This window comes from Aquarana catesbeiana, linkage group LG06 (assembly GCF_042186555.1).
Source record: "Aquarana catesbeiana isolate 2022-GZ linkage group LG06, ASM4218655v1, whole genome shotgun sequence".
Taxonomy (NCBI): domain Eukaryota; kingdom Metazoa; phylum Chordata; class Amphibia; order Anura; family Ranidae; genus Aquarana; species Aquarana catesbeiana.
The window spans coordinates 279,741,187-279,757,755 of NC_133329.1; the positions used below are offsets into that span (position 1 = coordinate 279,741,187).

Consider the following 16,569-nt stretch of genomic DNA (forward strand, 5'->3'; position numbering starts at 1 on the left):
AAATAGGCACATATTTACACATATGGTGGACGTGCCCAGTAATCCAAACCTTCTGGAAGGAAGTCTTCGTGATTGCATCTAAAATATTTAAAAAAATAATACAACCAGATCCATATTTAACTTTACTTAATCTAAAACCGGAATGGTTAACACTCTCTCAATTCAAACTAATGATCCAACTAATAACGGCTGCAAAACAAACAGTGGCCAAGGCATGGAAATCTCCTACATTGGTACTAGCAGAAACAATTCACAGAATTAATAATACAATGTCCCATGCTAAGATGGTAGCCATCGATCAAAATCAAATTCCAAAATTTGAAAAACTTTGGCATCCTTGGATAAAACAACAGTTCCTGTCAAACTTCAATGACTCTGTCCTGTTGCCATGGTAACAGATTAAATGACTTACAGAGACACCCATTCTAAGGCTTCAAAGAGAACTAAAAAGAATAATAAACTGACGAGCGGGACAACCTTGTGGACCATACCTCTACCTTTCAACCCTTTTTCTTCTTTCTCTTTCCTTTTCTCCACCTTACGATTAAAGCTCATTATCAGAATTTATTTGACCTATATACACTCTACTTGTAAACAATATGTATAGTAGGTATAAATCATTTAAATACCTACAAAAGTAACTAAGGAATTTATATATATCTTTAATTTAGGTTTACGTGAACCCAATGTTTAATATTTGAAATTTCATGATATTTACCTATATAAACCCTACTGTAAAACAATGAACTTACTTTATAGATCCTTGTAAACTTACTTTATGTATCTTTATAACATTGTATACTCAATAAACTTCTTTTGACAAGGAGATTGCTATAAACATAAAAAAAAAAAAAAAAAAACAGGTACTCACATTAGCAATTGAGAAAGACAATGATTGTATCCGACGAGCAGCGAGCTCGTATGCTTCTCACAGTGTGTACAGCCTATCCCGTCCCTACGCGTGACGTCACACCACACGTGACTTCTTCAGACCACCTTATCCCGCTGCAGGAATTCTGTGGTAAAACCAAACAGACCCAATCTTCACCCCTCACAGCGGGCTCTGTTAAAAAACCTTCAAGGACAGGGGCCCCTTTTTATCGGGGAGATCCACACCCCTGGACCCTTATAGCACCCCGCCAGGAAGCTTTATGGCTGAAAAAAACAAAGTCTGGATCCCGAGGTCCAGCTCTCTAAAAAGAGAAGCGTTATGGGCAAAACCTCGTTTTTTTCCGCCACGAGGCCCGAGTACCATTCAATTCGACCTGAAAAGACACTTTGAATGGATGCTGCATAGCTTGCCCCAGTAAAGGATTATTCCAGTGGAGCTCAGCATAGCACATCTTTACCAGTGACCAACACCTAAGACACCTAAAAACTGAGGTACTCCCAGTAATGGGAGGGGTTATATAGGGAGTGAACTTCCTAGAGTGTGCCAGTGTCCATTACCTAAAGGTGGCCTATATAACCCACATAGTAACTACTATGGCTCTGTGTCCCATGATGTACGATAAAGAAAAAGTACCAGTACTCAAAGTGGTAGTGAGAACTAATAAAAAATAAATAAAGCAGTGTTAGCTTTCTCTTTTTTTATTAGAGTAGATAAAGCTGATTAACAATGTTCTGTTGATCCATGAAATAATACATCAAAGTAAGTATCCCTTTACCACTTGCCTTTGGAATATATGAAATCCCCACTAACTGCAGAAGTGGATTGGGATGCAAATCTGAATATTTAATCGAAACCTCAGCCTGTTATCTCTGTATCAACAATATGATTGTCAGGGCAAATGATCAATTAATAGTAATGTTTGTAGTTTTTATCCTGCTTTTCAATAAACCTATCTTTGAAGACATTCCACAGTGCTGATCCTGTACACCATAGGAAACAAAGCATCCAGTTGGAAAATGCTTTGTTCAAATTTGCAGAAATGAAGGCACGTAAACACCATTCAGATATTCCATGCTTTTATTGAAACACCAAGAATGTATTTTAGAATAGTTAAATCCTCGGTTGGTTGAGATCCATTCATTGAATAAGTAGTTTAATCTGAAAGAGGTTGTATTACTAAGGCAGTATTAATGTTCAGAAATAGAGTGGTCTTAATGTGAATGTGAGCATTTAGTGCTGCCTAAGTAAAATCACATTTTTCAGCACAATCCTCTTTATATCCCTTCAAGCCTATATTAGATCTCTTGTATGGAAACAGTTCATAACAAATGTCTGATTTGATGAAGCCTGAGAAGAACACAGATGAGGTATTATAGGTAACACAATGGAGTAAACTGTAGATAGCAAACACCTATAGAATGATTGCCAATCAATGTATAATAGCACAGGCCTTAAGTAGCATACACCAGATAATGTGTGGCAATATAGCAAGATCTCAGTACAAAGTTCTATTCAGTATTTCATACTTTATTTGATGAGTTCTTAATGGAAAAGTGCTGCATGGTATTTCTGCAAACAATGCTATGCAATAAAACCTTTTTATTTGTTCTAGTGCATTATTCACATGAAAGGTAAAAAAAGAAAATAAATAGATAAATAAAGCCCTCTCGGCAAGTAGTACGGTGTATGGACCCTTTCATTGTTCATTGGTTACATAACTGACATTCTACATTGACGAATGCAACTGGTTAATTCATTAGCTAAATTAAGTTGTACCTCCCAACTTTGGAATATGTTTCTTTTAGCTTAATAATACATATATGCATTTTAGAAGTTTTCAAAGAGCTGATCTCCCCCATTTAGGGGATTTGTTATTTATGTGGAAGAAATTTGACAGGTAACTCCTACATTGCATGAGTACCTTGGGCCAGTGGTTCTCAGTCCTCAAGTACCCCCAATAGGCCATTTTTTCCTTTACTTTGCACAGCTGTTTAAATCAATATCAATGACATGGTATTGATAAGAGCTATTTTATCGATGGGAAGTTCCCTAAACATGACCCGTTTGGGGTACTTGAGGACTAAGGTTGAGAACCACTGCCCAAGGCCAACAAAGGGGTCAGTGTGTATTAGTGGTGATTAAGAGGTCTATGACATTATGGAACTCCATGTACCAAGAAGAATACAATTCATCAAAATGAAAAATCCAGGAAATTATATTTACAGTTCTGCTAGCTAAACGGTTTCTGTTTTAGGACAATTTATATATTCTGTACAATTCAGATTAAGAAAAGCTTATGATTAGAAATAATAACATTTTACTGGACAAAACACACACACCCTCTCATATTTAAGGGTGACAATATGAACTCAAGGCCTCCTCTCAAGTTTCATGAATACACAAAATGGGACAATGTAAGAATAGTAGAATAATCACGGTATAATTATTATGAGATTTGATTTCTCCACCTGTAAGATAAAAGGCACCATTATTTTTTAAACACATGACATAAAACAAATCGCTCTGCCTTGCATGTGGGCTTTTGAAAACCCTGTCATTGAACAAAACACCAGTTCCAAGTCATCTGCTGTAGTTTTTGCCACCCCAGAGTTCCAATTTTTGTACCATGCAGTTTAAAGCGTATGTGCGTCATTCTGAAATGCTCTGTATTTGTAAACAAAACATCAAATACGTTTCATTATAAATTGTCCTGATTAATCCATTGTACAAAGCTTGCCCTTGATTTGTTTCTTTGCAAAGAAAAAAAACAAAAAACGAAAAGAGCAGTGTATTGTTTGTGTCCATACATATCGTCTCCTTGATGGTTTGCAAAGAAAAGAAAACCTAAGTGACTGTGTGTGGAACACCTGCAACCCTTCTCATCCAACACACTGTAACCTGAACCCTAACAATAAATATCTTATACAATTATGAAGGCTCCTTTTTGAGATTATGGTATTATTTAGGAAATAATGGGAATACTACTTTCTAGCTCTACAGATTTCTTTTAGAATATCTCTCTCCCTACAAGTTTACCGATCTTGGTAAAAAAAAAGGTTAAAAACAGAATTCCAAGCCCAAAATCTCCTTGAAAAATATTCCTTAATAGTCACAGAAGGTATAAATTAACTTTGTTTTCACCAATTACCTTTGCAAACCCAAATACTACACCATACAGGTAGCAGTGACACCGTCATTGGATACACATAGCCTTGGCAAAGCTACAGAAGGGACCCAGCAGGCTCACCCACCACAGACTGCCTTCAGAAAACTAAAAGGGGTGGATACAAGACCAGTCAACCTGCACAAGGACAGAGAGCAGCAAGGACTGGTCTTTTTTTTTTTTTACAGGAAAACTCTGATCAGAGGCAAAATGCAAGGAGTGTTCCATGCTGAATTACTGATCTTAACCACTTCAGCCCCGGAAGGATTTGCCCCCTTTCTCACCAGAGCACTTTTTGAGATTTGGCATTGCGTCGCTTTAACTGACAATTGTCGCTCGTGCAACGTTGTACCCAAACAAAATTGACGTTCTTTTGGTGGTATTTATTTTTTGCGCTATAAACAAAAAAAAGCGACAATCTTGAAAAAAAAAAGCAATACTTTTTGCTATAATAAATATGCCCCAAAAATATATAAAAAAAAAATTTTTTCCTCAGTTTAGGCCGATATGTATTCTTTTACATATTTTTGGTAAAAAAAAAAAAATCACAATAAGCGTATATTGATTGGTTTGCGCAAACTTTATAGCATCTACAAAATAGGGGATAGTTTTATGGCATTTTTAATATTATTTTTTTTTTTTTTTTTATTAGTAATGGCAGCGATCTGTGATTTTTATTGTGACTATGACATTATGGCGGACGCATCGGACCCTTTTGACACTATTTTGTGACCATTGTCATTTATACAGCGATCAGTGCTATAAAAAATGCTCTGATTACTGTGTAAATGACATTGGCAGTGAAGGGGTTAACCACTAGGGGGCGATGAAGGGGTTAAGTGTGTCCTAGGGAGTGATTCTAACTGTGGAGGGGATGGGCTTCAACACACATGACAGCGATCACTGCTCTCGATGACAGAGAGCAGTGATCTCTGTCCTGTCACTAGGCAGAACGGGGAAATGCTTTGTTTACAAAAGCATCTCCCTATTCTACCTCTCCGTGACACGATCGCCGGTCATGGAAAACGCGACAGGCGCACACCCGCAGTACCGCTTCTTAAAGGGGACGTACCTGTACGCTTTTTTGCCAACCCGTGCCATTCTGCCGTTGTATATCGTCGTGCAGCGGTCAGGAAGTGGTTAAAGAAATACACAGAGAACACCAAAATCCAAGAATTCACATGGCTTTTGTATTTAGGCAATCTTTGTTTAGCTTGGCGTTTAGTTTTAAGCATTATGAAGGTTACTATTATATTTTAGTAGAAGTGCCTAATTTAGTAGGCATGCTATAATTCAATAGAGATAATAGGAAAAAAACCCAAACTGTTGTCTTTCTCTCTGTACATTTTTTCCATGGCTTCCTTCTTTTCATCAAGGAACTCTTTTGAACCCCGCTAATCTCCCCTCTTAAAAAGTGTTATCTGTCTGACTTGCCTGTCATTGTGTTCCTTATATTTTTAAAAGTGATTCCAGCCACTTTTCGTTTTGGATACGGTGCTGAAGGGTCAGAACCTCTGTCCATTTTTATTATTGCCTGAGGCCCCAATCCTCGTTCCCTGGCTTCCAGCCCTGGTGACATGCATGTGATGCACAAACCTCATAAAGTAAACACCTTCCTTTGCTTTCCTTAAGGCTGGGTTCACACTGCTGTGATGGCAGACATCGCATGTAATTCGCAGCGCACTGCTGTTTACATCACATGCGATGTTTGTGCGGTGCGATATCAGCCATACAGATAGTATGGCTGTTATCGCACCGCATTTGGTCCAAACACGCACAGGACCCTTTTTTTTGTTCGGACCAGAATCGGATTGCATGGGTGTTCACACCTATGCGATCTGATTCATGTCCGAACTGTCAGTTCGCAGTGCGATATGCGAGCTGAACTAGGGGTGTCGTTAACATTGTATGACACTCCTCAGCAGTTCGCATATGGCAGTGTGAACTGCCGTGCGAGTCGGTGCAATGTGGGAACCCGCAGTAGATTTGCAGTTTCCCGCACCGCAGCAGTGTGAATCCAGCCTTAGTGAACCAAATTCTCTGTTATTTGTGTCTTTAGTCTTACAGACACTGCAGGCTTCATAGTGGGAGGATTCAGCAATAGAGACAGTGCTGTTAATAAAGTATGCAGTGTCCAGGACTAGGTGTTACAATCGCCACTGACTGACAAGTTACAGGCTTGTGAATCAGTAGCCTGTTGATAGCCACGCCTCCTGCAACATTTTTTCTTATCTCTCTGTAGTGCACACAGGCACTGCCTACATGAGTGTCAACTCTGCTTTAAATTTTGGAGAAGTGAGGCATTGTTGTCACGCCATCACCAATTGACCTCATCTGGAATATGCAGTTCAGTTTTGGTCACCACTTCACAAAAAGGATATCGGTGAACTGGAGAAAGTGCAGAGAAGGGCAACCAAACTGATAAGAGGCATGGCTGAACGCAGCTATGAGGAAAGATTAGAGGAACTGAATTTATTTCCTCTGGAGAAGAGAAGATTAAGGGGGGATATGATCAACATGTATAATATATAAGGGGTCCATATAGTGAACTTGGTGTTGAGTTATTCACTTTAAGATCATTACAGAAGACAACGGGGCACTCTTTAAGTCTGGAGGAAAAGATATTTAATCTCCAAATACGGAAAGGTTTCTTCACAGTAAAGAGCTGTGAACATGTGGAATAGACTCCCTCAAGAGCTGGTTCTGGCCAGCTCAGTAGATTGCTTTAAAAAAGGACTGGATTCTTTCCTAAATGTACATAATATAACAGGATACTAACATTTATAGGTAAAGTTGATCCAGAGAATATCCGATTGCCTCTCGGGGTATCAGGAAGGAATTTTTTCCCCTGCTGTAGCAAATTGGATCATGCTTTGCTGGGGTCTTTTGTCCTCCTCTGGATCAACTGTGGGTAAAGGATTGTGTATATAGGATTGTATGATATAGATATATTTTTTCCCTTTTATACGTTGAACTAGATGGACTCATGTCTTTTTTCAACCCAACTATGTAACTATTACAGGAAACTGCAATGGGTGGGCTTCACTGGCAGGATCAACAGATATTTGTGGAACTTTACAGTGGTACTAAGCAAAACCTATGTGCAAATGTACTTAGGATTAAAAGAAGCATCACATATTTTTAATAGGAAGCCATAGCTCTATATTGATATTTGTCTGTGTCCCGTTTGGGGGTTTCCCTCACTCGTATCACCCAGACTAGAATTGGGGGGAAGATGATCATTGGGGTTTCAGGCAGCAGTAAAACTCTAAGATGTTCTAGGCCTTTGCCACGTTTTCCTAAAAATATTATTTGGTTGCAGATACACTTTAATAATAAGCATTTTAGATTATACAGTGACTTTATACTTTTACTATATCTCAGAAAACATTGAATTCAGCAACAGCCAGACACTACATTTTTTTTCTTTGTAGAAAAAGGTCAGCAATGGCAGCTCCCATAATTCCCTTAATACAGGCTCCTTTTAAACAGTCAATAACGATAAGCACAAAAAAGCAACAGTTGATTTTTCTTGTCAGGTACAAAGAGAGGAACTAAGACTGGAGCAACCAATCAGCTTCTAGCTTTCATTTTCAAAGTTTAACTAAAAAGGCTGAAGGTATAAGCTGATTGTTTATTATGAAGGGCTGCTTACGTTTTAGTAAATCCTTCCCCTCACACACCCCCCACCCAAGGATCTTTGCAAAGGGATACATGAGAAGAACTGAGAGTGGCAGTAAACAAGGTTACACATGGGGACAGAGTTCCCCATATGTGCATGCATTATAAAATAAATAACATTGCACCTTCCCATTTTAAATGACTCAAATCGCATTAGATAGAACCTGAATAAATAATAGACACATGCAAGGAAATAGGGATCTCTTCTATTATGGTACATGTTCCTATTTTAGTGCTGGGGTAAGGTAAAGTTGTCATTATAGTGCTTAGAACATTGGGTAAAGGGAAAGGTAATAAGTAAACTAATAGCTAGCTGAGTGCTTCCTTTGCAACATTTTAGCAGGTACCAACTATTACTTCCTAAATGATTTCTACTCAAGACACTGGCTTGACTAGCAGCAGGAAAGGGAAATCAACCGCGATGACTTAGGACTGCACCGGTCACGTGCTCTGATAAGACAGCTCAAACATACTGCAGGACTCTTCCAAGCTGTCGTCCACATTCAGCCTTTTCCAGAACGACTTCTGTTTCTTCTGCAGCTCCTTGCGCACACATCTTGGGCAGGGGACAGTTTTCACTTTGCAGTCAGTGTGGAAGACAGCACCACAATTTTCACACCTGAAATAGGAGGTAATGAATGAAATTCAAACTATAGCACTATTTAAAGCGGACCGTCCGGCAAACATTTAAATACACAGTTGACATACATATATATGGAAACTTCCTTGTCTGACAAAGGATTTGCTTTTTCCTGAGATTTATACAGTCCTGCCAGACCTCACAGCCTGGCTTGTGACCCGACTCCTCTCTGCCCCAGGTAAGCAATAAAGCAAGGTCACCTCCCTGGCCCCAGCCTGTGACTAGATACTAAAGAAGCAGGAGAAGCCCTCAACCCTCTGTTTTCTCCTTCTGTCAGCATGTTCCTTGTCAGCAGATTTGCATACAGCAGAACCTTATTGTCTCCTAGCGCTGACACTCCCAATCCCAGTCTGACCACTGCTGTACTTGGGATCTGCTCATCCGAAATCAAAATCCGATACTTACACAAGCTGTTAGTATGAATACATTTTTAATGAATACATAACTGCATTGACTGGTGTTTTTTTGTAGCTTTCATTTTTTACATTTATGGGCATGTGTCAAGGTAAAGAGGAACTTTAAACAAATTTTTTCTCATATTTTCAATAGAGCAGGGAAGAGTTAGAATCCAAGTTAAAGCCTAAACATTTTTTTTACCTCGGGTGGGCAACTACATGGCAAATGAGGTTCAATGTAGAAAAATGTAAAATAATGCATTTGGGTGGCAAAAATATGAATACAATCTATACACTGGGGGGAGAACCTCTGGGGGAATCTAGGATGGAAAAGGACCTGGGGGTCCTAGTAGATGATAGGCTCAGCAATAGCATGCAAGCTGCTGCTAACAAAGCAAAAAGAATATTGGCATGCATTAAAAAGGGGATTAATTCCAGAGCTAAAACGATAATTCTCTCGCTCTACAAGACTCTGGTCCAGCCGCAAGCTGAGAGTATGCTGTCCAGTTCTGGGCACCAGTCCTTAGGAAGGATGTACTGGAAATGGAGCGAGTACAAAGAAGGGCAACAAAGCTAATAAAGGGTCTGGAGGATATTGGTTATGAAGAAAGGTTGCAAGCACTGAACTTATTCTCTCTGGAGAAGAGACGCTTGAGAGGGGATATGATTTCAATTTACAAATACCATACTGGTGACCGCACAATAGGGATAAAACCTTTTCGCAGAAGGAAGTTTAACAAGACTTGTGGCCACTTATAAAATTAGAAGAAAAGAGGTTTAACCTTAAACTATGTAGAGGGTTCTTTAATGTAATAGCGGCAAGGATGTGGAAGTCCCTTCCACAGGCAGTGGTCTCAGCGGGGAGCATCGATAGTTTCAAGAAACTATTAGAAAAGCACCAGAACGAGCACAATATACAGGGATATACAATGTAATACTGACATATAATCACACACATAGGTTGGACTTGATGGACTTATGTCTTTTTTCAACCTCACCTACTATGTAACTACCTTAATGCATTCCTTGCATTAAGGTAAAAAATGTTTAGGCATTGAATTGAGCCCCTCCCCCTCCCCTCCCTTATACTTACCTGAGCCCTCATTCGATCCAGCATTGTGCACGTCTGCAGCTTCTCTCCCCACTCACTTCCGTGTCTCACTGGCTTTGCTGGGGCACCGGGAGTATTGGGGCTTGAGAATGAGCACACACGAGAGCCCCAATGGAAAGCAGCCTCCCGTAGGCGCACTGGTTAGGAAGGAGGAGCCAGGAGCGCTGGCAGGGGGAACCAAGAAGAGTATGTTCGGGGCCACGCTATGCAATTCCATTGCACAGAGCAGGTAAGTATAGAGATGTTTGTTTTTTTAATTTATTTTATTTACTTTTTTCTTTTACAATCGCTTTAAAAAAGGGGGGAGAGGGAGGGGGGGGGGGGAAGGGAAGGGGAAAAATGAGGGGACAAGTGAGGAATGAATGAAAAGGAAACCACTAATTCCATCTGTATAGGAAGGGTCAGGATTGAGAAAAGCTGCACACAGATAATGAAAGCTGGCACTCACCACTGGAACATTACTATGTTGAGAGGCACAAAGGCCAAGAAGTCAGTGGACAACATGACAGAAGCTCATGTAATTAGAGAAATAGAAATAGAATCGCCAGCAGCTGGTGACTTAGCAATGAGGACCCCTCGGGGCTGGACCATTGACAAGTGCAAAGGAAGGTCCCAGCAGCAACTGCAATCAAAGTGTATAATATAATTACCATCCATAAAATTATAAGAGTTTACCCACAGGTAGAGAACAAAAGAAACAACAGATTAAGGTTAGAGTGTACAGCGTTGTAAATAATATAGAAGGCAGAGGATATAGCGCAGTGCCAGATTAAAGGGCATTAGTGCTCCACACTCTGATAGACAGTGAAACGGGTATATACGGCCGCTAACGATGATATAACCTGGAGGGGTCGTATAATAAACCTTGCTGCTGAACGGGGGTGCGGAGAAGAGAAGAGTCTAACCCAGAACAAGGGGGGCGGCAGCACTTACCCGGAAAGGTGACACATGCTCGCCCTGGCAGCCGTAGGGCTGCTTGTGTCTCCATGTTCGGGAACTTGTTTCCCTGTTACAGGAGTGCGCGCTTGCGCAGTAGCACCTATTGTGCACCTGCGCAGTGCGGGCGAACAGACCCGGTGACGTTAGGGACCGCCCTCGTCATGCCGTCCCTGGCTTCCGGGTTGGGGTGCTCTTATAGCGGCCGGACACGGCCGTTATGCGAGCCTACAGCCTCTCCACGCCACGCTCCCTGAGGATCACCTTTCCGGGTAAGTGCTGCCGCCCCCCTCGTTCTGGGTTAGACTCTTCTCTTCTCCGCACCCCCGTTCAGCAGCAAGGTTTATTATACGACCCCTCCAGGTTATATCATCGTTAGCGGCCGTATATACCCGTTTCACTGTCTATCAGAGTGTGGAGCACTAATGCCCTTTAATCTGGCACTGCGCTATATCCTCTGCCTTCTATATTATTTACAACGCTGTACACTCTAACCTTAATCTGTTGTTTCTTTTGTTCTCTACCTGTGGGTAAACTCTTATAATTTTATGGATGGTAATTATATTATACACTTTGATTGCAGTTGCTGCTGGGACCTTCCTTTGCACTTGTCAATGGTCCAGCCCCGAGGGGTCCTCATTGCTAAGTCACCAGCTGCTGGCGATTCTATTTCTCTAGTTACATGAGCTTCTGTCATGTTGTCCACTGACTTCTTGGCCTTTGTGCCTCTCAACATAGTAATGTTCCAGTGGTGAGTGCCAGCTTTCATTATCTGTGTGCAGCTTTTCTCAATCCTGACCCTTCCTATACAGATGGAATTAGTGGTTTCCTTTTCATTCATTCCTCACTTGTCCCCTCATTTTTCCCCTTCCCCCCCCCCTTCTTCCCTCCCCCCCCTCCCTCTCCCCCCTTTTTTCCCCCCTTCCCCTCCTTTCACCCCCAATGTCCCCCCTTTCCTTCCCTCCACCCTCCCTTCTCCTTCCTTTCCCCCTCCCCCCCCTCCTTTTTTTTTTTTTTTTCCCCTCCCCCTCCCCCTCCCCTCTCCCTCACCTTCCTTTCTTTTTCTCTTTCCTCACTTCCTTTCCCCCTCTCTTCCCCTTCCTCCTGCAATTTCTTTCCTCTCTCCTCTACTTTCTGTTCTTTTCCGCACACAGGTTTTTTAAGTTTTATAGCTACATGATTGGCACCCCCCTTTCTCCACTCTTTTGCCTGACCTCTTAGCCCAGTGATGTATTTAATTCAATCATTCAAAATTTATTTACCAGAGGCTGTTTGCTATCCCCTGTGTTCGCCGCGGGGGGAATTACGGGGGGCTGTACATACCCACAGAGATTTCCTGAACGGGTGAGCTCATCCTTATTGTATATAATTTGTATGTAACTGTTTAATAAATTATTTAATGTTTTTTGCTGCAACAATAACTTTCTCATGCACTTGTTGATTTGTGTGTATTGATTATAATTCATTGTATGTTGCACTATAGATATTGCTCTCCTGAGGAAGCGGTGAAAACCGCGAAACCGGTCGAGAATTCAAGCTATATCTGTATCCACCATCATTATTGGATGTAATTCATATGGTTGTTTACAGTGCCTATGCTTTGAATTACAACTGTATGTGACACTGTAACCATTTTTAACATTGTTTTCTATTAAAAGTGTATTTTATCAGATTACTATCTCCCTCTTTATCTTTTCTTACTGAATATTAGTAATATCAAGTACCGCAATAGTCCCTCCCCCTTTTTTCCCCCTGTATGGTGGGTTGAGATATGGGCCGACAGAAGCAGCCAACTGCGGCCTTTCCCTACCCCCTACCTCTTTGTATATTTAGACATTTGGGATGATGGTACTTTTATCTGGTGATTAAATTCTTTCAATCTAGGCGTTTTTCCCTCAATATTGAACCCTACGGACTAAGACTGGGGTGCCATTACAGTTCATGTGTGTGTAAAGGCAGGCATCTCAATACTTTTGGTAATATAGTGTACAGACAACCCTTCAGAATTCAAGATCCAAGCAATTTAATAACCAACCTACATTTTCAAAAAAATGTATTATTATTTCTAATTTCACTTAAAATAAGCAGGGCCCAAATAATATTTATCTTCACAATGATATCATGTAACTTCTTGTAATAAATCATAGGCCTCTCTAATATCCATTGCATAAGCATGGCAGCCAAAGCAAGTAGCATTTTAAGAAAGTCAACATTGGCCACCTATTTATGACTCTCAGTGCAGTTTTCTTCTAAAATACTGGTAAGGTTAAAATAGATAAAAAGACATAAAAATAAAGTATAGTAATAATAACAATACTATAAAAACAATTGTCTAGTGCATTGAAGATCCTAAATAAATAACAGAAAGTACGTAAAACATCCTCAATCATTACAGCCTTCCACTATTTGGCTGTGAACCAGGTCACTGCTATGTACAGTGTTGATTTTCTCCTATTACATTAAATGTTCAAAACACACACAATGGCGTTTTGAACAAAACAAGATTAGCCCCTTTCACATCACAGGAACCCAATAACTGACCTAAATACTGCCAGAGCTAATGCAATGTTGACTGCTGTATAAAGCAGTGCAAATATACCTGAAATTGTTCTACAAGGCCTGATGGACAGTAAATAGCTGCTAATTGGCTCTACTTTGTATAATGTAAAGTAAATAGACGGTGGCTTGTCAGGACAGGGGTCTAATGGAAACCAAATAGCCATCAATTTGCTCCACTGGATTTAATAGTACACAGGCTTCAGCTTGGTCTATTATATCTAACAAACTAGAAATAAATAACAGTTCTTTGGAATCGAGACACTGCAAGACAGCAGTCAAAACATGTAAACATTCAAGCTCTCGAGTTCAAAGATAAGTGATGGTTTCATATAATTGAGGTAATTTTACCACAATCAAGGTGTAATTTTACAGCACCCCTGTGAATGACAAAAGTAAAGTGCACTGAATGTTGTGTGTCCTTGGCAATTTTTACTAAATGAACTGATCATCCTCAGTGCTCTTGTATATATCTGTTTCACTGAAGGTAAACACTACACAAATTAAAGCAGAACCCCAGGATTGCCTCACTTCCAGTATTTTTTTTATTAAACAAAAAAAAAAAACATATACTGTATCAAAACATTTTTACTGCAGTCCTTTTAGGTGTCCAATGACCACAGCAGCTTCATCTTCTTCCTTTGACAGCTGGGGCAGGCATTTCTCCAGGACCGACCAGTGCTCATGAAATGACCTGTGAGCCCTGCTTAGTCCCGAAGTACTGTGAGCCCAGTATGTGTTATAATGATGTACTCCTAGGAGGCAGGGCTCACAAGAAAAGGGAAGAATGACATGATTGTCATTCTGCCCCAAAGAGGACTGTCAGCGCTAGACAGAGGAGAAAGCCAAGGACAGCATTGGAGAATGAACAAGATAAGTAAAAAAAAATATTTTGTTCTCTATTTTTATGAAAAAGGAAAGAAGGGTAGACAATTCAAAGAAAAAAAGTAATACTTTAGCGTACTTTAAGTAAAGTGTATCATTTAAAATTTGTGGACTCAAGTTTTTTCTGAGTCACTAGTCAAAACGAATCATCACGCCTGAGTTTGCCCATCTCAAGCATCTCTCTAGGGCAGCTCATTCTAAAGGGGTCAATGATGCCAATAATGCCATGGCGTAAAATCCTTGATATGTTTGTTGTAAAATGTACTTGTATCAAATCCTAAGGAACAGGCATATAAAAAAAGCCAGCCGGCTCAAATACAGCAACTTATCCTTTCGGGAATTGCGTACACGATGATGCCAGCACGTCGCTCCACCCCACGTGTTTTGTGACAATAGGACGCCGTCCTGCCCTAGGACATTTTATCGTGACAAAACGCGTCAGATGGAGCGACGTGCTGACCTCTCCGTGTACGCAATTCCCGTGTGTTTGAGATGGCTGGCTTTTTTAATATATGCCTGTTCCTCAGCAGGGGGTCAATACATTCCGGTAAGTAGGCATTTTATATGGTGGAGGTCTATATTCAGGATCACACAATTTTGGTGACGGATGGTGCACTTATCAGTGGATGGACTGTGTCCCTTTATGGACTTTTCTTTTGCAATTTATTTTTCTACATATTTATTTTTGTCACGATAAGCGCAGCTATAATTTGATTTGTGATTTAGTACTGCGTGCGTCTCACAGGATAGCTGCTGCTGTATAATCTGTTTTGGTTTAGACGAACAGCATAGTTTTTCAAATTTTTGATGAATTATGTTTTTAAATGTCAATTACTCAATAAATTGTGCTACACTATTGGTGGCTTGGCGCCTCTTTCTCCTCATCGCTTCTTTTTATTTAAATTTTGCATGCTATTTACTGACCATAAAACAATTATGATGGAAAAAACTTCAGACTTCAAAGAAATGTACAGAGGGTTAGTATAAATTGTCTATGTATTTATTATAGGTGTAAAATAAAGCAGTAAAAATACAGTTAAAAGTATATCAAAAAGTATATTCTTTGCTCTTTTAGTCCGGCACCTAAGAAATATAGCTTATGATTATTTTTTCATGTCCAATGAACAGGTATTTTTTGTTCATATTTTTTACTTGCTCCTTATGATCTAGCAGTGGTCAGGGAGGGTGAATTGAAAATATTACGATACCTTTTAGGGGTCAGATGAATTAGGGAACTTATGTGTTAGGGTCAGCTAAAACGATATCTAAACCCAATATTAAAAATGTAATATATTGAAGTTAACCAGTCTTTAGACAGAGTGGCTGAATTTGTTTTCTTTTTTCAGGCTGGGTGCAAGTGCAGAAAAAATATGTTAACCACTTGCCGACCGGCTCACGCTGATATACGTCGGCAAAATGGCACGGGTGCGAATAACCACGTACCCGTACGTCGCTCTCGGCGATCGGATTCGTAGCAGAACCGATCAGTCTTCAGGTCCAGGCCAATGATTTCTGGCCTGGACCTGCTGATCGGTTGTGGCGAATGAAAATACTTCCCCTGTCTGTAAGTGTAAACACAGACGGGGGAAGTGATATCATTTCCCTCTCTGGAATTAGTTTCCGTTCCAGAGAGAGGAGAGAGAACATCTTGCACAACACTACACTAATACCAGTACACGTAGGTACACTTGTCACCCCCCGATTGCCCCCCCAGTTAACCCCTTCACTCCTTGTCCCTGTGTCACCAATTGCAGTTTTCAGATTTTTCACTGACCACTGCACTGGTGTCACTTGTGACTCTAATCAGTGTTAGGGCAATTAGTAGTAGGCCCCCTTAGGTCTAGGGTACCCCCCAAACCCCCCTAATAAAGGTTTAACCCCTTGATCACCCCCCCAGTTAACCCTTTCACCCCGTCACAGTGTCACTAATAGATCTTTTTTCTGATCGCCGTATTAGTGTCCCGGGTGACGCTAGTTAGCCAGTTAGTTGATTAGTTTCACCGTCAAAGGTTTTTATAGCATCAGGTACCCGCAAATATTACCTAATAAAGGTTTTAACCCCCTGATTGCCCCCTAGTTAACCCTTTCACCCCCTGTCACCAGTGATCACCGTATTAGTGTAACGGGTGACACTGGTTAGTTCGTTTTTTATAGCATCAGGGCACCCGCCATATATAACCTAATAAAGGTTTAACCCCCTGATCACCCGGCGGGTGACATCAGTTAGGTTTTAGCATCAGTCAAGGTCTGCATCACCCCAGGCAGCATCAGATTAGTGGCAGTAGCGCTAATACCCATGCACACACCATA

General features: G+C 40.6%; 1 protein-coding gene across 1 annotated transcript in view; it reads right to left on the minus strand.

Annotated features, from left to right (window-relative positions):
- Positions 1 to 1,951: 1,951 nt before the first annotated feature.
- PLEKHM3 (pleckstrin homology domain containing M3) overlaps positions 1,952 to 16,569 on the minus strand; it is a 323,563-nt gene continuing 308,945 nt past the window's right edge. The window contains exon 8 of the mRNA XM_073633403.1: positions 1,952 to 8,355. Coding sequence (XP_073489504.1) covers positions 8,178 to 8,355 — 178 coding nt within the window. The 3' untranslated portion in view covers positions 1,952 to 8,177. The remainder of the gene's footprint in view (positions 8,356 to 16,569) is intronic.